The 24,760-nt window shown below is 35.1% G+C and overlaps 1 protein-coding gene across 3 annotated transcripts in view; it reads right to left on the minus strand.

Moving 5' to 3' along the window:
- Positions 1 to 24,760, minus strand: part of klhl4 (kelch-like family member 4) — a 39,641-nt gene that overhangs the window by 5,058 nt on the left and 9,823 nt on the right. For all 3 annotated transcript variants that reach the window (XM_046848879.1, XM_046848880.1, XM_046848877.1), the window contains 7 exons: positions 14,869 to 15,036; positions 14,099 to 14,235; positions 13,250 to 13,446; positions 11,198 to 11,410; positions 10,001 to 10,187; positions 9,149 to 9,373; positions 4,317 to 4,479 (listed from right to left, as the gene is read on the minus strand). In XM_046848879.1, coding sequence (XP_046704835.1) covers positions 4,317 to 4,479; positions 9,149 to 9,373; positions 10,001 to 10,187; positions 11,198 to 11,410; positions 13,250 to 13,446; positions 14,099 to 14,235; positions 14,869 to 15,011 — 1,265 coding nt within the window. In that variant the 5' untranslated portion in view covers positions 15,012 to 15,036. The remainder of the gene's footprint in view (positions 1 to 4,316; positions 4,480 to 9,148; positions 9,374 to 10,000; positions 10,188 to 11,197; positions 11,411 to 13,249; positions 13,447 to 14,098; positions 14,236 to 14,868; positions 15,037 to 24,760) is intronic.

Genomic DNA, 24,760 nt, shown 5'->3' on the forward strand with positions numbered 1-24,760 from the left:
TTTTTCATCAACCATGATTTTCCATCATGCTACTGGCTGGAAATTAAAGGTTTGAAATGATAGGTGATGCATAACAAATGTCACCACCACTGCTGCAGAGAGAGTGGATGCTCAGGCTTAAGATTCCACCTGTCTTTGAATTTTTTTTTTTTTTAGTGGGTGGTCTCATTTGTTTGTAACACTATATTCTTACATGCCATTTTAAATTTTACCACTAGGATGTCAGAGCTTGCAAACGGCACCTGTAGCAAAATGCACAAGCTCAAATATATTCATGTAGATTTAACAGCTGTTTTCATTCCAAAATAGCTGACAGAGGAGAAGAAATACATTTGGTGGCAAATATACTTAGAAGGCCATTTCAAAGACAGACTTTTGAAAACATTTAAAAATAGTAGAGCTTTATCAAGAACCATTTATACTTTAGTTTATTCTTTCCTGTAGAATTTGCTAAAACAAGCACACAATTTGGCTTAATTTCAAATACACAAAAATGCACAGAAATCCCAGAGTCATTTTATGAGGTTAATATTGGTGCCTTTGTTAAAAATGATGCATGCAGGTGTCACAGCTGTGGCTGCAGTGAATTGTGTTAATTGGTTTTCTAGCTTTAGTAATGGCAATCATTCTCACTGCATGAGATACCTGTCTGAGATACAGTGCTCCATTATACTATGTTTATGTAAAGTATTTATGGTTTCTGGAGCTGTGGTGTCAGGTAGGTCACCATTGAAGGCCTAAGTGTGAAATTTACAGCCTGCCACTAAATTGCTCACATAGCCAGGTTCACAAGTTGCTATTCCAGGTGACACCGCCCACCAAGACTCCACTTCCCACCCAAAGAAAAAAAACGTATAATATACACTTATATATAACTATATAAAGTTTTTCTAAACACAAAGCCAGATTGATATTGGACTTTATTGAATCGGACATTTGGTACCACCCAGATGAGAATGCTCCTCATCTAAGTCTAAGTTCCTCTCCAGGTTGAGTCTGGTTCCTTAAAGTTGAAGGTTTCGTCCTCATACCTCTCAGGTAGTTTTTCCTTGCCACTGTCACCACTGGATTGCTCGTTAGGGATAAACCTATAAGGGATGAACTTATACATTTAAATTATATAACCTTTTTCTTTGTAATGTTTTTTTTTGGGGGGGACAATGCCCATTGTTAAAAGTGCTATTCAAATGAAACTGAATTGAACTGAAATGATAATTTTTAATTTATTTGTAGCTTTAATTTCAGAATACTTTGCTGTACAGAAATAGTATCCGATCTGAATGTCTTAATTAACGTGATCTTCAGTGGAATTCAGTGGACTTTTTGAATTTAGATCTCTTTCATTGACATATTGATCTATTTTCTTTGGTTAATAGCTTTTATTACCCTCAACATTGTTTGACTCCCTGCTGAGACTGGTGCCAGTGGTATTTAGCTGCTGCTAATAGATAAAATGCTATTATAAGTGTAATTTACAGATGTGTATGTACTATGAAAATATACAGATGGCTATTACTATAAACTGAAATTTACAAAAGGATATGAGCTATAAACAAAATATATGGCTATTACTATAAACAGTATTTTACAGATGTGTATGTACTATGAACATAATATACAGATGGTTATTACTATAAACAAAAATTTACAAAAGGATATGTACTATGAACATAATATATTGCTATTACTATAAACAGAAATCAGGTGGATATATACAATGGTAAGTTGTATATACAATGGTATACAATGGTAAGGAATACATTATAAAAATGGCAAACGAAGTGGTATATCAAATTTATATTTGGATTATGTATCCATTTAAGCATTGTTTATTCTCTTATGTAATATTAATAACATTCCATAACTATAAGGCACACAACAATTATGCCCAGATCAGTGGGTTCAGATCCTGTTTTAACCAATTCAGTATTGGAAAGGGCACTCAATCACTTTGAAATGTAGGTCACAATGCTTGAAGGGTAGTTTCAAAGTTGTTGTTTTTTCCCGAATTAAAAATGCCCTAGGGTTTGTCAGTGTTTTCTGTGTGATGTGCAGCTGTTTTCATCAACCGGGACAAATACTAGTCTGAACTCTCTTTTTATCAAACATAGAACCTTTTTATCGAACATAGAAAGTGTAGACTCTCTGGTCTCAGAGCTTATTATCTTGGTGGTCAAGCCATTTTTGAGGAATATTTAATATTGGTTGTGGAATCTATTGTAGGATTTGCCATTATGAGAGGGTCTAGTAGTAATGCTCTGCAGTATATCATACTTACACTTTTCTATTCCAGGTGACACCGCCCACCAAGACTCCACTTCCCACCCAAAGAAAAAAAACGTATAATATACACTTATATATAACTATATAAAGTTTTTCTAAACACAAAGCCAGATTGATATTGGACTTTATTGAATCGGACATTTGGTACCACCCAGATGAGAATGCTCCTCATCTAAGTCTAAGTTCCTCTCCAGGTTGAGTCTGGTTCCTTAAAGTTGAAGGTTTCGTCCTCATACCTCTCAGGTAGTTTTTCCTTGCCACTGTCACCACTGGATTGCTCGTTAGGGATAAACCTATAAGGGATGAACTTATACATTTAAATTATATAACCTTTTTCTTTGTAATGTTTTTTTTTGGGGGGGACAATGCCCATTGTTAAAAGTGCTATTCAAATGAAACTGAATTGAACTGAAATGATAATTTTTAATTTATTTGTAGCTTTAATTTCAGAATACTTTGCTGTACAGAAATAGTATCCGATCTGAATGTCTTAATTAACGTGATCTTCAGTGGAATTCAGTGGACTTTTTGAATTTAGATCTCTTTCATTGACATATTGATCTATTTTCTTTGGTTAATAGCTTTTATTACCCTCAACATTGTTTGACTCCCTGCTGAGACTGGTGCCAGTGGTATTTAGCTGCTGCTAATAGATAAAATGCTATTATAAGTGTAATTTACAGATGTGTATGTACTATGAAAATATACAGATGGCTATTACTATAAACTGAAATTTACAAAAGGATATGAGCTATAAACAAAATATATGGCTATTACTATAAACAGTATTTTACAGATGTGTATGTACTATGAACATAATATACAGATGGTTATTACTATAAACAAAAATTTACAAAAGGATATGTACTATGAACATAATATATTGCTATTACTATAAACAGAAATCAGGTGGATATATACAATGGTAAGTTGTATATACAATGGTATACAATGGTAAGGAATACATTATAAAAATGGCAAACGAAGTGGTATATCAAATTTATATTTGGATTATGTATCCATTTAAGCATTGTTTATTCTCTTATGTAATATTAATAACATTCCATAACTATAAGGCACACAACAATTATGCCCAGATCAGTGGGTTCAGATCCTGTTTTAACCAATTCAGTATTGGAAAGGGCACTCAATCACTTTGAAATGTAGGTCACAATGCTTGAAGGGTAGTTTCAAAGTTGTTGTTTTTTTCCCGGAATTAAAAAATGCCCTAGGGTTTGTCAGTGTTTTCTGTGTGATGTGCAGCTGTTTTCATCAACCGGGACAAATACTAGTCTGAACTCTCTTTTTATCAAACATAGAACCTTTTTATCGAACATAGAAAGTGTAGACTCTCTGGTCTCAGAGCTTATTATCTTGGTGGTCAAGCCATTTTTGAGGAATATTTAATATTGGTTGTGGAATCTATTGTAGGATTTGCCATTATGAGAGGGTCTAGTAGTAATGCTCTGCAGTATATCATACTTACACTTTTCTATTCCAATACTGTACACTTAAATATATATTACATTAAATTGATTATTTTAATAGACTTGTCTATACAAAGCAGCTGTTTAGCACAGTAGAGCATTTATATTTGTCTAATAGTGGCCAAACGTACTTACTGTTCATCATAACTAACAACAATAATCACAACACAGTGGATAATAAATGATTCTATGCTGTAAAACAATGTCACTCTCTGCATCTGTATCTGTGTATACTGTAGTTCCAAATATTGGTACTTGGATTTAAAATTCTAAACTTATTTTTTTATTAAAAATAAACTAAAATGTCATCAATGTCTTCCTGCTCACTTGACACCTTTGTTGTGTCTTATGCTTATCTGTATTTTCATCTTTACTGTTGAATTTAAATAATGTATTCATGGTTACCTTCCTGAACTGTGAAACTGTGCATCTATATACTGTAGATTTTCCACTTATGTGTGCAAATCTTAAGTTGTAACATTGAATGTGAAATATGAGTAAAACAATCATCATCTGCAAAAGTTAGATAAAAAGAAAATCACTTACTTTCCATTGAGAGCAGTGACTCCCACTGTGCTGCGAGGAGTGGACATACTGGCCACATAATTCCACTGTCTTGCCTGGGGGTCCCACCTCTCCACTGTGTTCAGATAGCTCCATCCATCATGCCCTCCCACCGCATACATAGGCCCTTCCAGGACAGCAATCCCTTTATCAAACATAAGAAAGAGCAGGTACTTTTATTGCCTCTAATCATATGTATCTCCTTTATATTATGTCTCATCAACAAATCCTATTTAATATAAGCAGAACTTATAAATGGCAAAATTTAAATAATACTGCCATTGCATTAATTGAGATCCGAATCAAAAGGTTCCATCTTAAACAAAGCCCTAGGAACTGAATACATTGCCCAGTGGCTGGCCCTAAGGAACAACCATTAAGTATTCATGCAGCATCTTGCCTCCTCCGCTGCAGAAAGGTCCCTCATGCTTCTGTAATAAATCTCCGGCTGTTGCTTTTTTTCTCTCGACATCTAAACTGTCCTTTGACCCCCAATGTGAATTGGTTCTAATATTGCACTGTAGTGGAGACCTCGCACAGTGTTCATTTTATAAAGGTGCTGTAAATTCCACTAAAGAACACCACACTCAATTTTCTTCCAAAATTGCCTGCCATGTATTTGACGAATATTTTCTTGTCGGCTGTTTACTGTGTTGGCATCAGCTGATTTGTGTCAGGTACTTTAGACGTTTGCCCTTATTCAATTTGCTTACTTTTGTGAGTACATTAGTGTGTACTGGTAGTAGATTGTACAGTCAACAGATTTATGTACACAGACAAGCTAATGGAGTGGTTTTAATCATTTCCAATTTGCCTCTAGTGCCATTATGGAAATAGATGTGGTCTCTTAAAAGGTTGCATCCCCTGTGTTGAATTGTTTACTTCACACAAGTTGAGTTTCAAATATATTTGTCAGAATTAGTGATATTGTCTATAGTCTATCTGGTGACCCATTGTAAATAAACATAGGGTTTAATTGTCTATTTGTCAATATATAGTACGCATTTGCTTACCAAATAAATTTTACACAAATTTTCCTGTTCCAATCTAGGCTGAGGTTTTTATTTTTTATTGTAGCGTGCTGTTTGTAATGTCTTTCTAGGCATCTAAAAATATTAGATAATATTTTAAATATAGCATAAACCTTTATTCCCAATAGTATCAAATAGATTTTTCTAGATTTTTTTTATTTCAGGCTTCTGTTTACATTACTATGGTCCAGATATTAGTACCACTCCAGCTGGGACACAGGTGCTAAAGCTCACTCTTATTTCAAAAAAGGCTTCAGTTAGACAAGTCAGAAAGCAAACTAGTTGTTTCATTCTAATTCCAATATGTCCAGCAAACAGCAAAGAGCCCTAGAAATGCTATTACTCAGATCACCATCATCTGAAATGTTAACCATGGGCTGTTATGTTTTAAAGATATGTTTAAAAACCCATTATAAGTTGCTTTGGTTAATTGCTACTGTAGAAAACAAAAATGAAAAATCTGTCTTTGTCCCAAATTTTACTATGACATGTTTATTATGAGAAAAAAAGATTATTTGGAAATATGTTATGTTGGTTACTTTCAAATCTTGTTGTTGCTGTCTGCCTTCAGAGAGCACACATTTTGGCAAGTGGTGTTCTATAAATGTAATTGTTTTGATCAAACTGTTGGATTGCTACAAGATATAGGGAAATCTGCAAGGCTCTTCTTCTTCTTCTTCTTCTTCTTCTTCTTCTTCTTCTTCTTCTTCTTTCGGCTTCTCCCATTAGGGGTGGCCACAGCAGATCATCCATCTGAATACCCCCCTGTCCAGTACATCTGCCTCTTTCAATCCAACTACCTGCATGTCTTCCCTCACCTCATCCATATACCGCCATCTTGGCCTTCCTCTTTCCCTCCTTCCTGGTGGCTCCTACCAAAATACCCCATGTCTCTCCTCTGCACATGTCCAAACCATCTCAATCTCGCCTCCCTCACCTTGTCTCCAAAACGTCCTACATGCCCTGCCCCTTTAATAAACTCGTTTCTAATCCTGTCCAACCTCGTCACTCCCAATGAAAACCTCGACATCTTCAGCTCTGCTACCTTTAGCTCCAGCTCCTGTCTTTTCAACATTGCAGGTCTCACCACATTCCAATAAACTTTTGCTTTCACTCTCGCAAATAATGCGACCACCCACTTCACCCTGCCTGCACTCTTATCTTCACTTCTCTAACACACTCTGCATTACCTTGCACTGTTGACCACAGGTACCTGAAATCCTCCACCCTCTCCACCTCTTCACCCTCCAACCACACCCCTCCACTGCCCTCTCTCTCATTCACACACATGTAATCTGTCTTATTCCTACTGACTTTCATTCCCCTTCTCTCCAGTGCGTACTTCCACCTCTCCAGGCTCTTCTCAACCTGCTCCCTACTCTCACCACAAATAACAATATCATCCGCAAACATCATAGTCCATGGAGACTCCTGTCTGACCTTGTCCATCAACCTGTCCATCACCACTGCAAACAGGAAAGGGCTCAGAGCTGATCCTTGATGCAGTCCAACCTCCACCTTGAAGCGATCTGTCGTTCCTACTGCACACTTCACTGCTGTCACACTGTCCTCATACATGTCCTGCACCACCCTCACATACTTCTCTGACACACCTGACTTCCTCATACAATACCACAATTCCTCTCTCGGCACCCTATTGTATGCTTTCTCTAAATCCACAAACACACAATGCAATTCCTTCTGACCTTCTCCATCAACATTCTCAAAGCAAATAATGCATCTGTGGTGCTCTTCCTCGGCATGAAACCATACTGAAACCATACTGTTGCTCACAAATGGTCACTTCTTCTCTCAGCCTGGATTCCACTACTCTTTCCCATAACTTCATGGTGTGACTGATCAACTTTATTCCCCTGTAGTTACTGCAGGTCTGGACATCTCCCTTATTCTTAAAGATCGATACCAGCACACTCCATTCTTCAGGCATCCTCTCACCTTCCAAAATCTTGTTGAACAACCTGGTTAAAAACTCCACTACCATCATTCCTAAACAGCTCCATGCTTCTACCGGTATGTTCCCTGGTCCAACTGACTTTCCACTCTTCATCCTCTTAATTGCTGCTCTCACTTCCCCCTTACTAATCTTATCCAGTTCCTGCTTCACCACCTCCACACCATCCAACCTTCTCTCTCTCTCTCTCATTTTCCTCGTTCATCAGCTGCTCAAAATATTTACCTTCCATCTTCACCCTTTATTGCTCTAACTTGCAGCACATCCTTTCAGCTTGGTCCTTCTGCCTGGCCAACTGGTACAAATCCTCTTCTCCATTTTTAGTGTCCAACTTCTCATACAGCTCCTCATATGCCTTTTCCTTGGCTTTTGCCACATCCCTTTTACCTTGCTGCCGCATCTCGTTGTACTCCTGGCCTACTTTACTCATCCCTCTGTCGATCCCAATTCTGTTTTGCCAACCTCTATCTTCTTATGCTTTCCTGCAATTCCACATTCCACTACCATGTCTGTTTGTCTTCCGTTCTAGTTCCAGATGTCACACGAAGTATCATTCTAGCTGCCTCCCTTATCACTTCTGCAGTAGTTGCTCATGCTACAGTCTACCTCCTTAAGTTTCCACAATCTCATTCTTCTTTTAGTCTTCACTCTCCTCCTCTTCTTCTTCACCATCCTACAGACCACCCCTTTGATGCTGTCTAGCTACACTGTCCCCCGCCAACACCTTACAGTCTCCAATCTCCTTCAGGTTGCATCTCCTACATAGAACATAGTCCACCTGTGTGCACCTTCCTCCACTCTTATACGTTACCCTATTGACCTCCTTCTTCTTCAAATACATGTTCACCATGGCAATTTCCATCCTTTTAGCAAAATCTAACACCATCTGCCCTTCCACATTCCTCTCCTTTAAGTCATATCTACCCATCACCTCTGTTTCCTTCACCTACATGCTCATTAAAGTCTGCCCCAACTCTCTGTACACTCTCTACCACTTCATCTAACTCACTCCAGAATTTAACCTTCTCTTCCATCTCACAACCCACTTGTGGATCATAAGCACTGATGACATTTATCATTACCCCTTCAACTTCCAGTTTCACGTTCATCACCCTATCAGAAACTCTCTTCACCTCCACTACACTCTTACTGTACTCTTCCTTCAGGATCACATCTACACCATTTCTCTTTCTATCCACACCATGAAAGAAGCCACTTCCAATGTTCCTGGTCTTCTGAACACACAACATTTTCACCTTTATCCTCTCCATCATATTCGGGATCTCTCTCCCTGTACCAACATTTAAAGTACCAACCCGAACCTCCCCTCTCCTACACTTCTACTTTTCCTGTTGTCTCTGTAGACGTCTTTCTCCTCTCCTTCTCCTCCTTTGGCCAATCAATCCAATTTGCAATCTTACACCGCCTGCCAAAATATCTGTCACACTCTGTTCAGATAACAGTGGGGAGTGTTTTAAAATGTTTAAATGGCAACTTCAAATGAAAACATCAATTACAAGAACGTTTGCCAACAGGACTAGTGTTTAGATGCAATACAATTTCATATAGATTTGAGATGTGTAAGATACCAACTGTTAAGTAATTAACTTTGGGGAGATATATGTTATGGAAAATAAGAAGGAAACCACTTCATATCCAGAAAAACATACTACATGCTCTGTAATTAGATTGCAATACCTTTTAAATGAGTACAGAAAATTTATTTTCCATTACACCACTGATGTAAGAAATTGTATAAAAATTTAATTATGATAGGGAAAAAACATTAATGAAATAGGCAAAGGATGTACCTAGCCCATGTCTGTGGGTTGACATAGGAGGCATTGTGGACCACACTTTATTGAGTGGATCATAACATTCCACTGTATTGGATGTCTTGAGGCCATCCCTTCCCCCTACCACATAGAGCTTATTATCGATGACTGCTACACCAAACTGAAGCCTCCGGCCATTCATTATGCCAACCTGGATCCATGTATTAGTGCGAAGATCATACTTCTCTATTGTTGTAGAACCTGGAAGCACAGTTTCTTTGTTATTTGTAGATAATTCATAATTATATTTTTTTGTATGACTGTAATATGAAGTATTATAAGTTTTAAATACTATTGTTATTTATTGACAGCATGCAAAGAAATCAAAATAAAAACTTTATGTATTAACAACATATAAATTACGTTCTTTAGTAAAGCTGCATCTGTAGGACTAACAAGGGTAAAAAAAAATGTAACATAAGTTCCAAACAAAATCACATTTTATATTAATAAATGTATGTCACCCTTAACATAAGTAAATTAAGCTCTATTTTTTTTTTTTTAAATAGAGAGGATATATTAAAGCTCTGATTACTGTAATGTAAAAATCTAAAACAAGACCAATTTTATGTCAGATATGTTTCTACCTTTAGTGTAATACAGCAATTAACTTTTTATTTTGTACCTTTTAAGTCTTACAGATGCATAAATGCATTATAAAAATATATACATTTATATAAATGATTCATATAAAGATTTCCTTTGTTACTGTTTATATGTCGTATGACACCTCAATAAAAGCCAATGTGTAAATATCAGCTGTATGACATGACAACATGGTATATAGTGTTTAACAGTACACAGTGTAAATTATAACTGATTGTTCACCTTTTGATGCATCCATTCCTCCTACTGCATACAGTGCCCCTACAGTGGACTTGCGTGGTTTGGTTCTTGGACTTTGTAGCATCGGCCGACGCTCTGGCAACAAGTGGTACTTCATAGCCTCCATCAGCAGCTTTTGACATTCCAGATCTTCGGAAAACATCTTGTTGTTTTCCAAATCAGCAAGCAGCTATGGCATAACAGGTTTAATTGCAAATCTTTTAACTTTCCAAAAATATAATTAAATAGGCCCTTAACATTTTTTTTCATATTATTATTGTAAAATTAGTTTGTAGTACTAAATATAAAATATTAAAGCCAGTTTCATTCATGATTTCAGACAGAAAAGTTGTATCACTTTCTTCAAACTTGATTGGACAATTCCAGCATGACATTGCTCTATTTCCCAATGAAAGGACCAAAGTTTGCCAAACCTGGAATGGAAAAACCGGAGTGGCCTGCACAAAGCTCTGACCTAAACCCTACCCAATACCTTTGGGATGAATTGGAACACTGACTTCACTCCAGGCCTTCTTGCCAATATCAGTGCCCAACCTCATTAATGCTCTAGTGGCTGAATGAGCTAATCCCCACAACCACGATACAAAATCAAGCAAAAAGCTATCCTTGAAGAGGATTTTTTATATATTTTATTATATTATATATTCATTATCTTTATTATTACAGCAAAGGAGGAATGGGATGTTCAAAATGCACATATTGTTCTGAACTTTTAGAGTTTGGGGGAAACTGTATATATGCTGATAATGTGTTATGAATATGTAAAGCAAAGAGAAATGCATATTAGCAGTCCAAATATAGATAAGTTGTGTATATATCTGACACTACTATCACTGATTGACAGCATAATCATGCTGACTAGAAAGAAATCGCCCCCAGCCTTTAATTTTGCCATGACCATTGGTTGTACTACAAAATAATTCACAATGATATTTGTTTACACTGATTGTGTTGTGGTTGCCAAAATAAAATTTCATATTGATGTCTTTTAGTCCTGCTACCACATGTATAAAAGCTAAATATGTATAAAAAGAAAAAAGAAAAAGATAATCCCAGTTGATTTAATAACATTTCATTTTGAATAATTTCATATTACCTTTTTTCTCAGTACTAAATGACTGCATTAAATCAAATGCTGTTGCACAGGTCACAGAGTTTGATGATGTATCAGAAGCAAACCTGAGGTGGCAGAAGGGGTAGGCGAATGTAGGAGAGTAATAATCCTAGATCTTTTTGCCGATGCTGCACATCATAGCGCAACCACATCATCAATGCCTGGAAAATGGTCTCTTCATCAGGAACATTGATGTCATCACTGGACAGTAGCTTGACTATTTCCGTTGTTGGAAGTAAGAGAAATTCCTGATTTTGAATGACTTCCAAAAAGTGTTCCTGAAAGATTAATGTGGTCTTATTAGACATGTTCTGTGAACTGTAGTTCTACTGTTTAAATCAAAAGAAAATGCCTTGTAAATATATTCAAATATAGTGCACTGAACCACAATAATTCCATAAAAATGGTTTATCCTTAGCTGATTTCCATTACATTTATATTGTTATATTTTGTAATGTAGAAGCCTTATGAAACCCGTCATTATTTTTTATGTGTAATGGAGAAAATTGGCTTGATATTTTATGACGTTCAAATTGCATATGTAAATTTGTCCATAGGCTTTTAGAGCCTAGCTAATGAAAATTAGATGGATGCATTCATTTATTTTATTTATTTTTTATCTTTTCATTTTTTTGTCCACCTTCTGTCTATTCATGTTCATTTTTTATTAAAGAAAAATAATAATAACAGACATTAGAACATATTAATACCGGAAGGTCTAAATGTTGTAACATTCTTTTAAAACTGTTTGTCTGGCTTGTTCATTTTAATCTCTATGATTCATTAACTAGAAAAAATTCAAATGAGTATAACTAAAGTTATTAAAAATTATCGAAAGTGGTACACATATAATAATGTGGTACATTATTTTTTACAAATTAGGCCTTTTTTTATTATTCATAAATGGCTATTAAATATTTGTATGATTTACATGTATACTTCAGAAAATTATTTTATTTTATCAATAACAAATCATTGCTGAATAATTTGGTAAGAAATAAACAAGTGCACTTCTGAGACCTCCTGTCAGACTACTTTCTTGTTTGCTTTTGTTGCAGTGAAGAGTTTGAAGAAAATCTAGAAACAGGAAAATTCACTATACACACACACACACAAACACACACACAAACACAGAAACACACATAAAATATATATGTATATATATAGATAGATAGATAGATAGATGATAGATAGATAGATAGATAGATAGATAGATAGATAGATAGATAGATAGATAGATAGATAGATAGATAGATAGATAGATAGATAGATAGATAGATAGATAGATAGATATAGATATATGTGTGTGTGTTCATAAAGATAATGATAATGTTCAATATAATATTCAACACATGTCTAGGTTCAAATGTTTATATGTTGTAAATGCTGTAAGCAAGTTTATCTACAAGCCTTAAACACTGAATAAAATTGAAGGAAAAAGCTATCCCATACTAAGTTACTTTATTTGTTTAAATTGTTGTTTCGACCATTAAATTAATATTTTGTTATTTTGGGCTTGGCCTAGTTTCTTTGCCCATGAGTGTATATATCAAACATACTGACACTTTTCTGCCTGGGATGAGACAGCTAAGTGACAATGACATCTCTCAATGAGACACAGAGTAGCATGGTGCCTAGGTTACTGACACACTGACAGTGTAACACAAAGAAACAGGATGTCAGGGTTGCATGGGGAAAAGGACAAAAACAAGCTTATCAAAATAGAACTTTTTTAATCTGAACACAACGGATGGTGGAGCAGGAAGACCCTTCACCCCTGTCCATTAGGGAAGTGATTGAAAAGGAAGTTTCGTTGCTTTTGTTCCCTGATTAGATTAACCTCAACGATCCTGGAAGCACTGTCTAAACAGCCTGTGCAGATGTCCTTCAGGAGATAACAGTCATCCTCCTAAGTTGTTTTCACATTGGCAGCAGCAAATGTGTGTGGTGGGTCCAGAAGCCCAAGAGAATAAATAATTTTTTAATGTTGAGTTTTTCTAGACAGAATGTTTAATTTCAAATGATTAAGAGTCCTTGATATATATATATATATATATATATATATATATATAAACCATCAAAACATTTAGTTACATAAACCATAGTGCCAGTCCTACCATGGTGTATTTGTGTGCCACATTTAGCAGATCCATGCATCCTTGAGCATCAGCAAATGAGCGAATCCCCAAGCAGTTGGATGGGTGAAGTTGTTTCATTAGAAAGTTGCAGCAGACCTCAATAACCTGTGAGAGCTGGAGAAGACATGCTGCAGATAATAGGCTCTCAATTGTCTCTTCCTTTAGCTCAAGTACACCTATAAATTTGAAGAGAAAAACTCAGAAGTCCTTTCAACTTAAGAGGATTTTTGGCAACTCAGATAATAGGAGAGAACACATCTACAAGGTTAAAAAAGACCTTATACCTTAGAATTGTTGCATGGGGAAAAGGACAAAAACAAGCTTATCAAAATTTAACTTTTTTAATCTGAACACAATGGATGGTGGAGCAGGAAGACCCTTCGCTCCTGTCCATTAGGGAAGTGATTGAAAAGGAAGTTTCGTTGCTTTTGTTCTCTGATTAAATTAACATTACATTAAAAGACATGCTGCGGATAATAGGCTCTCAATTGTCTCTTTCTTTAGCTCAAGTACACCTATAAATATGAAGAGAAAAACTCAGAAGTTCTTTCAACTTTAGAGGATTTTTGGCAACTCAGATAATGAAAGAGAACACATCTACAAGGTTAAAAAATACCTTATACCTTAGAATGGTTAGGTACAAAACTCAATAAAGCCAGAAACAGAAAATAGGCTGTGTTTATCTTTTAACAAAATGTAAGTAGACTTGTAAAGGTTAATAAGTTGAAGGAATGTATTGACAACCACTTTAAATGCCCACTGTCCATACTGAATATACAGTATATAAAACACACATTTAACCTTTATAACCAAATAATCATAACTCACCAGTGTATGCAAAATGAACTAATGATCTCAGTGCTTCTGGATCAACACCTTCCATTTTGATTTCATCCTGTTTTGCCTCCCGTACATTGTTGGTGAACATGGCAGCAAAGTAGTCTGACACTGCACTTAAAACGAGTCTATAATAAAAAAACAAAAAAATACAAAACCACTTATTATAATAATATCCAGGTTAATTACCATTAACATTAATTCTCATTGTACTTATCCACATAAAAGTACTTGTCTACTTTGCTTTGTCTTGCACTGTGATTTAAACATAATCACAGAGTAGCTTGCAAAGTAGGTTTTTTTATTGTTGTTTTTGTATAACCAGGTTACTCAATGCAGAGCTGGCAATTCCATTATTGAATCCATTGACACATTCAGTCCATCAGTGTACAAAAATGCATTTTCCTAATGTGTTACATCAAAACACAGTAGCTATGTGTATTCAGATAACAAATAATTTAATGTTGAATTTTGTAATGTAAAGAAGTGAAAAGTTGCAGTGATGATTAAAGCCTGTGTATATTTCTCTTATGCAAGAAATTAACCCAGATTGGGTTGAATTTGAATGTCTAGTTATTCCCAAAAAAATTTACAAATGTTGAAAATTGATTTTTAAAGATTTAATTCTGACTATGGCACATGAGCATTGTAGACATCTTTTAATAATGGTTCTGTTTGTTTTGTGCTCTGGGCAAATGTAAGATTCAGTATTGCATCTTTTTTAATCATCAGGGTTGGAATTTGGCAGGAAGAGTATTTACCTGTGTGCAGGGATCTTATGATCACCAGCTATCAAAAGTACATCACACAGCTGCTTGTGCTGCAGGTATGTCTCCATCTTTCGAAAGGTCTGTTCTGCATGGTTTGTGGCCTGGAAAAACTCATCTGAGCAGTTGGAGCTCATCCTAGAGTAACTACTCAAAGTCAACCTGTGAAGAAGCAGAAGATCAGAGGTTCAGTCCCAATCCATAAGAAGACACATTGAATATAGAAATATAGCTTCACTTCTTGCAGGAAATGTCAGTGAGAACACGGTAAAGTTATTCTGTATATCAGGGGATTCATTATTGCTTGAGCTATCAGTAATGAATATTTAAAACAAAGGTTTGTTAAGTGTGCCGTGTGTGCCAAACAGGTAAATGCAAAAGTATTTTAATACTATAAAGTCTATTTTCTTCATGCTTGTCCTTCATGCCTTGAAATTAAAACCATTAAAGTTGAACTCTGTAAATAACTGGATTGAGAAGCATAATATACCAAGGGGGCAGCTTACCATAAAAAAAAAGATTTTTTGGGGGGCTTAGTATGGCATCTGGCTTCATCCCAAAACTGTGATCATGTTAATTCTGAGCTACTCTCCCTGCAGACCGGTAGATTACATGCTACTGTGGAGCATCTCGGTAATCCTTCAGACCCGTGGCAAACAATCCTAAACTGTTATTTTGGTGCCCTTCATGGAGCAAATCCATCACTGACATTTTACTATTTCAAAGTATGGCCTTCTTTCTGCTCACACAGTAGGGCTTAATGCAAGGCTTACATTATATGTATTATTATGTTTTCTCTTAAATTATATTGCTATTAAAGAAACAATTAAAACAGGAACTTATATAGCCGAAATATATAAATGGGTTAAAAAGGTATGCAGTTACTGATATGATTCAAAGCACTTTGCTTTACTTTTTTTTGTCGTATTTAATTTAAAATATACTGCATTTTGTTAACTTCAGTATGATAATGGCATCACATCATCCAACTACTGAGGATTTTCATATAGCTCCATGCAAAATCATGTCTTATTTCCTATTTAAATTACTTTTACACTGCAAAATCAATGTCAAACAGAAAGTTTTAAATTATTTCAACAAACAATAAAAATTTTATATTTATTGTTATACACCATTATTATTTGGTTATGTAAAGTTTGTCTATGTCCACTGTGTTAGTGTTATCGATAATATACTGCTACTCTATCTGAAAAAGATATATGAACCACCCCAGTAAAACATAAGAACATGGTCTCTATATTATATTCTGGTACTAAACATATAATTACATAGTAAATCTCACTGAAGGCTGTTTTGTGGAATCAATGACCTTAGTGACTGTGACTCTAACTCGAGAGCTGGTACTTGAAGCAGTGTCCTAGCTTTAAAGGGCACACGTGTATTGCCATCATTCAGTTCTTTTTTTCTTTTTTTTTTTCTTTTTTTCAAGCACACTGCAGCTCAAATTAGCTTGATTACACAGTTTACACTCTCTCTATTTTTAGTTTGAAAAGATTTATTCAATGTGATGTGTTAGGAAAAGAGTTTAGCTGCTGTTTTAGTTCAACATGCATATCACATATTTCACATCTGTGAACAAAAATCCAGATTAAATTGGTTTGTACAATATGGATGGATCAGAACCTAACATATATCAAAGCAGAATAAAACAGTCAGACAAATCAAATAAATAGAACATTCAGAAAAAAGAAAACCTCAAAGCTGTGTATATTTGGTGTATCCGCTTGCCCAAACATATAATTATTTCATAGTGGCAATTCCCCTTTAACCTCAATTAAATGTAACCTATAACATTCGCTTAGGTACAAAGAAACATATAAAAACTGCTTAGACTAAATGTAATTCTTTTGCTGCTCTGTTCAATTGAGACCTTGTGCATGATTTGCATACATGGTTTACTACACATCCAGGGTCCCCTAAATCATTAACATTTTAAGGCTTATTGTTGCTGCTTATACTGAGGGCATTTGAAGGTTTAAAGTACAATTACAGCTGTATAGATTTTGTAAAATTGTGTTATATCACATATATAACACATCAGTCATGAGTGACATCAAGATTTCTCCCATGCTGAAACATCTTGTTATGCATGCCTTTCTTACATACCATAATATGCATTTAACCGTTTTTTTAACTGCCATTAAATATATCCGTAATTTATTGTCCTTCTGCTATCTGTTCTCTAGCATAATGCTGTGTTTCCTAAATTAAAAATAGGGTGGTACAAGGTGGTGGTTGTAAACATGAGAGATGCATTACTTTATTGCCAACTTCAAGGAATGCAAAAAGGACTTTTTTTTATGTCTCCCACTATCTGGTAACACAATTGCTTTTGTATTACTCTCTCAGAGGCCATAAATTTACAGGAAACATTTATGTTCCCCCTAGGCTTATGAAGGACAATGCATGCCATTGGAACAAAAATGCATCTGGTTTGGGTAACAATGTTGAATAAACATATTGAACATCTATTTCAAGCACACAATAGTTTTTCCTATTGCTAATATTGTACTTTCTTATAACTTTATATCACAAAATTCTTATTGATTCATTATTATTGAAATTGATATTAGTTTAATGATCAATGCTCAATAGTTCTCCATATGATTTGTTCAGAAAGCACAGTGATTTAAAAAAAAAAAACCTAAATTTCTTCTACTAGCAAGTAAACGTTAATTAATGACACCATTTTACAGGTAATATTAGACCCATAACATATCTGCTCTTTAGTGTATCATGTCAACATACAACAAAATGTTAATGTTCCGTTGGTGTGTGGCCAGATGCTAATTTGTGGCATCACAGCATATTCAAAACTACATTAGTATGTACTGTATTTGGCATTTTATATGCGTATAGCATTATATTTTGACAGTAAAGGCAAACTATGGCATTAACTATGATAGGAATGTAAGTACAAAAGGCACAATATAGAAGTAATTTTGGAAAAGAAAAATGGCATTAACTTTGTGTAGAAAAGGCACAGTATGGCAGTAATTTAGAGTAGAAAAGCACACTATGGCATTACCTTTTTGTAAAAAGGCACAATATGGCAGTAATTTTGAGCAGAAAAGGCACACTATGGCATTAACTTAGTTTAGAAAAGGTACAATATAGCAGTATTTTGAAGCAGAAAAAGTAAACTGGTTTTAATGTAGATACACTACGTCATTAATGTAAATTGATACATTTACACTATGGCATTGATTCGGAACAGAAAATGCACACTATGGCATTAAATAAGATTAGAAAAGTCACACTAGGAATGTTATTTAGTGTAGAAAAGGCACAATATGTCAGTAATTTAGAATAGAAAAGGCACACTGTATCATTGATTTGGTGTAGAATAGATACAATATGGAATTAATTTGGCATCGAAAACGTACAATATGGCAGTAATTTAGAGTAGAAAAAGCACACTTTGGCAGTAATTTACAGTAGAAAAGGCACACTATTGCAGTAATTTAGAATAGAAAAGGAACAAAATGGCATTCGTATAATGAAGAAAAGGCACACTATGGCATTAATTTTAAATAGAAAAGGCACATTAAAGCAGTTATTCAGTGTAGAAAAAGCACACTATGGCAGTAATTTAGTGCCAGAAATGCAGGCTATGGAATTAATGCAGTTTAGAAAAGGCACAATATGGTAGTAATGTAATGTAGAAAAAGCACACTATGGCGGTAGTAGTAAGTCTAGCCTTGCTCTAACCATAGTTAAATTATTGTATCTCTTCATAATACCTTTTCAGTGCAGTCTTCATCTTTACACTTAGAATTCTCTCAGCCTTTAGAAGTTGCCACTGGCATTTTAGTCACATACTGTATTTAACCCCATACTCATATAAAGCCTCAAATAAAAAAAAAAACATGCTTCTGTCCAGTTTATAATTAAGTAAATTATTAATTTAAGTACATTTATAATTTACTTAAAAAAATACATAGATTATTTGTTAGAGCATTCAGAATTCAGAAAGTAATTATCCATATATGGGAAATGAAAAAAAAATTTTTTATGTAAGTTTCTGTAAGTAAAGTGCTTTTAAATAAATGTATTGATATATGATTATGAATAGTTGAACTTTATAAAGAATTTTGCCTAAAAGACAAATTGCAAGTTCCAAAAGTAAAGTAAAAATAAAGAACTGAAAGATGTTAGGACATAGGTTACTTTTATAAGAGGATTAAATGTATCTTCAGCACCTCACAGCAATGTGTTACAGAAAATCTTTATCACCCAGGCAGCTTGACTGGGTGCATATTCCTTCAAATCATTTTCCTGCTGCGCTTTAATGCAAGATGTGTTGTGTACAGAAAGGCTCAAGCTCCATTTTATACAGAATCTGTATTTATGGAATCCCTAGGATTTATGTTCAAAGAATTATTTTCATTCAGATCAGATAGAATTTTGTAGAAATAATTCTATTCATTAGCATTTAAAGAAAGCTTTCTGTTCCTGGGAGCATTTATCATTTCCTTTCGTCAGTCAGTATGGGCTAAAATATTTTATATAATTTCACCTTGTTTGAGGAAAGTGTATTGAATGCTGCCATAAAATGCCAAAATATGGCACAACATTTGTTATTTTATTTTATTTTATTTTATTTTATTTTATTTTTTAATGTTTTAGAATTTTTTGTTTTGTTTTGAATAGCTGGTTAATTAGGATTACGCACAATAAAAAATGATCTACGATCTACAATGTTAAATGTATAGAGTATGCACATTATTTCTGATCTTACATAAACTTCTCCTTGGATATTGCCTACAATGTTTCATAGTACCGCATTATGAGTGTAAACCATTGAGGTTTCCTTAATGCCCAAGACAACATTAAAACAGCCTCTGCTGTAGTAATAAAATAACGTATTGTCTCAGCATACATCCTAGCTATTTATGAATCCCACTTGTCATAAAGCAAATGTCATATAACCATAATTTCTGCCTTGGATGAAAAATGTTTCCAATGTATCTTTACTGTAAATCTGATTCCTTTTTTCTGAAGTTGGAAAACTCAAACTCAAATGTAGTATTTTGAATAAAAGTGAAAAATTGTAAATTATGCATAAGGGTCTGCTGCTTCTATGCAATTAATTTATTGTGTGTGTGTGGGTTCTTTTCTGTCTGCCTATACATACATATAAAAAAAACTATTAATCCTGAGATAAATCTGAGGGTGATATATTAGTGTACTGATCCTGCTGTTTTTAAGAAGATGCCACTTATCTAAAATGCACACACCACTACTACACTCCTGTCACCAGCATTTGCAGGTACAGAATTGGCAACTAGACAAATATGTCTCAAAAATGCTATTCAGGTTGATTAAAAGCACCATGAATACAATTTTCCTTCAGTAACAATTCATTACTGAAAATGTGAAAGCAAACTGAATGATTGCATTTAAATTTGGGAATATAACACAACTGTTTTATATATATAACTAATAACATTTTACTCAATATGAGAAGCAAAAGAGATTTTACTGGTGGTGAGTAGACTATGTCTGAACGGCAGAGTGTACATTTTGAAAACAACCTCAGGCAAAACCCCATGCCATATGGGTAAAAAGATGAAAGGATTTTTTAGGGTATCCATCTACTGAGTCTTGTCTGTCACTAAGGTAGATCATTGCATTATTATTATTATTTTTTTTATTATTATTATTGAAACCTATTCTGTACTCCTAGTATGCTTTATATATATATATATATATATATATATATATATATATATATATATATATATATATATATATATATATATATAGTCTGTATACATTTTGTCTAACATTAGTCTAACTGGCTGAAATAGATACACAATCAAAATAAATATGGATTTTAAGTTTCTCATATACTCAATAACTAATATGAAGTCAGATTCCTTAATTCATGTACATACTATGTCTCTCTGTCTCTGATATTACAGTCTCAGCAACTGGCTATTATTGGCAGCTACCAATTAGTTTGAGGCTAATGGACATGTGGAAAAATTTCTAATCTGATTTAACATGGAGCCATGAGTTCAGCAGGATTTATTGCCTGTGATTAGCATATTAAATTCAAATGACAAGAAGTCCTGATGCATCAATAATTTGTGTTGCAGCTGCACTGCAGGAGAAATGGGTTTACTGCAATAGAATAATGAAGGTTTTACACACAGCTGTGTTGGAATGTTTATGCTGTATATAGTGTCCATATGTGCATTTTTGCATTTTTTTGTGTTAACTGTGAAGGATAGCATAGGAATACTTATGCAACAATAACCAAAGGGAAAAAAGTGACATACATTTAAACCCAGCGAAACAGACAACTATTCATATTACCTTTTAACAAGAACAATGTTATTCAGATTTCTTTAATCCACTAACTATTCATGCTTCATGGCCTTTTGTTTAGATTACTCCTTGCAATTTTCACTGCAGTCACATCTTACTGATATGATTATTCATAATGCACAGACGTATTTCAGGCAGAAAACAGTAATACTCAGTTTTCTCATCTCCATCCTTTTACATAATAATTGCCCAGTTTGAGTGTCTGTATTTGTTCAAATAAACATTTTAAATTACAATTGTGGCTACGGAGGCATCATAGTCTGATTTCAGTATGCTGTACACATCTCCTACTATATATTACTTTATTTAACATGGACATTGATGTTCTAGGTGTAAAGGCTTTAAAAATACAATATGAATCTGTACTTGCATTGAAACTCAGAAATCACATATGACTAACTTCTCCTATTTGATGATATTGTCATTATTTACTAAGGTAACTGAGAGGTAATTGAGGGATCATTCAAACTAACACCTGCTGACTCAAACCTTTACTTTTCCCTTAAAAATCAGGTAACATGTAACCTTAAAATAACTAAAAGAAATTGAAACATAATTTAATGTACAGCAAATGATGAGTAATGAGTTGGTTAGTTGTAGAGAAAATCCTTTTGTTTATCCTAATTAGAGTCATGACAAATCCAGAGCTTGTCCCTAGGACACTCGTTGTGAGGTGGGAATTCACTGGGTGATACACACGATACCATGCACACAAGAGGTGGAACTGATTATAGAAACATTATGCAGCCTGAGCTGCTAATGCATCCAGAAGGAATATTTTTTGGTGTTTGCTGTAGAGATATACATTATGCAGATATTATATTCAGATCCTGGCAACCTCATTTACAGAACTTAAAAGGTAACTAATGTGACACAATGATATTTTTTGGTAAAATTGATGAATAAAAATTACTGCTACAGACCATGGCCTCCTCTTGTTTAGATCAGAATATGAAATATATTAACATTTTGAGTGCTAAACAGAAACAGATACAAATACACCCATCTTAGGGGGAATTTAGATATGCTGTGTTTTTAGGGAGGTATGGAAAAATCCAAGAATATACAAGAGCAGCATAGGGCAGAGATGGCAAAAGTACACACATCCTTCACTCAAGTAGAAGTAAAGATACTTATGTTTTAAAAGACTCTGGTAAAAGTTGAAGTACTGACTAAACCTTTTCCACTCAAGTTAAAGTAAATTAGTATGGGCTTTGACATGTACTTAAGTAAAGAGTTGCCATTTCTACTACCCACTTTAGTGACATGCTGGTAACTGAATTACCAAATTACCAAGAATTTCACATTTTACTATCTAACAAATGTATTCAGGCTGAACCTCAACCATATAGAATACAAGCAGAGCAAAGATGATGATGATCAGGTATTTAGGAATGTCTTTTTTCTCAGTCATGTTTACATCGCTGACTCCCTCTGTCTCATTAACGTTAGCCATATTTCTTGTTGCATTTTGCCTTGCTCGCCAGGAAATGATACACCGGTGTCACCCTTATACAGGCTATATTATTTTTTTGTAAACCTCCCTCACTTGTAGACTCCTTATGTGATGTTCCTTGTTTGTGTGGTTCTTCTATCTACTGTTCTGCTCCAGGGAGCATGTCACACTTATTCCAATTCCACCTGTTCTTTGTCCTTTGAGCTACAAAACCATAGAACATTCCATTTCATCTAAAGAACAAAAAAATCCCTTTAGTTTTGTGGTCTCTTTTATGTAAAATTCCAATTTACTTATAGACCTGAGTCTATAACTGAGTTAATATTATACAGATTAGTCAAATTATTCCAAAAGAACAGATACATATTATGGGCCTTAGGTTACACATGTAAGTTTTTTTTTGTTTGTTTTCAGATGTTTTACATGTATTTGGTAGATAATTTTTATCTCAAGTGACTAACAGGAGAAAGCCTTCAGCAAAGCAGTAACAGCTTGTGTCATCATAAACACTATCTAACAATCTAATGCCTTAACCACTGAGCCAGTACTTCTATGTATAAACTGTATAGACTGCATTTACTGTTTGAACAGAGAAAGAAATGCTACAAAAATTGTCATATTTGATTGAGCTATGATTTCATAAACAATCTTTAGCTGGAATTGTGTTTGCACAGTGCAATATATTGTAGTTACTGTAGTTCCTTTGGCACTGTTGCAAGCTAACATTCTGTCAGCTTGACAGTTCAATGAAACAAATGACAACACACACAACAGATGTGATTGAGAAACCCATAGGTCTATGTGAACTACAGTGTGTATGTCTTACTGGGGTGAATATTTGTTCTAGTGAAGTTGTATAAAGATGCCTGTTAGAAAGGATTCCTATTTAGTTGTAATTCCATGCTTCACCACTAGAGGCAGATATACAGCTTACCAAGCAATGACAAGCTATCTGTGACATCACAGTGCACCGTCCTCCACCAAGAGTATAAAAGACCAGAACACGGAGCTGCTGCAGGCAGTCTGCATCACGCAACCTACTGAACAGCAGCTAGCAGAAGACAGCAAGAATCACCTCATATGCAATCAATTCTATACTCAGTAAAGTAAAGTGTTCTGAATCCTGTATCGTGTTTTTACTGACGCGCTGGGGCGAGTACAATCCACTGATCAGCGCATACCAGTTAGTGAGAATCCTTATATGGTCCTTCGAGTAAGATAAGAAAACCCCTCTAACATTGGTCCTTCGAGCTAGACAGGAAAACTTCTTAACATTTGGTCCTTCGAGCCGGATAAGCGTGCTTACCACAGAAGAAGGATGTCAGAACAACCCTCCGGCGAGTTTTCGCGCCCACGACGCAGAACTCAGCCCCCATCCCACCTTAGAGACTATGAGGTGAAATACTTTGCACAGCGCTCACATGAACAAAAGGAGGAAACGCAGCGAAACACAACGAGAGATGAATCTCGTGTTTTAACCCCAGATGATAGTGATTCTCCTCCCTCTAGTTCATATGCTGATGACATCGACAAGCAGGAAATGTCTTTGAAAATCAAGTGGCCTTTCAGGAGGAACTCCGAGAACTTAAGGTCCTTGTCAAGGACATACGGAATCTATCCGTAAATCCGCAGGCAGCTCAGCTAGTTCCTCGACCACAGCGGGTCATAGAGACTCCAGTCCCTTTGCCCAGAACTATCTTTAAATCACCCAAGGCAGTGGTGCCAGAGCCTTATACTCCACAAGCTAGTCCCCGCAGATCCCAAGTGCCCCCTAGTAAAAGTCCCTTAAAGTCAGAAGTAGATACATATGCCCATCTACATAATCCACAATATCCTCCCTTGACGGGGCGGCTTCAGAGTGCCACATCTCTGGACACGTCTTATAGGGGCCCGCACCCAACAATTCCAGATTTCACCAGTCCTGACCCCAGAGAATTCACTCATATAAAGTTAGCCCTTGATAATATCCTCCCTCCAGATGCAAATGAACTCTTTAAGTATCAGATTCTCTTAGGACATCTCAAATTTAAAGAGGCTCGTCTAATTGCAGACTCTTTCCTGAATTCCCCTCAG

The sequence above is a fragment of the Silurus meridionalis genome, chromosome 5 (assembly GCF_014805685.1).
Source record: "Silurus meridionalis isolate SWU-2019-XX chromosome 5, ASM1480568v1, whole genome shotgun sequence".
Lineage (NCBI taxonomy): Eukaryota > Metazoa > Chordata > Actinopteri > Siluriformes > Siluridae > Silurus > Silurus meridionalis.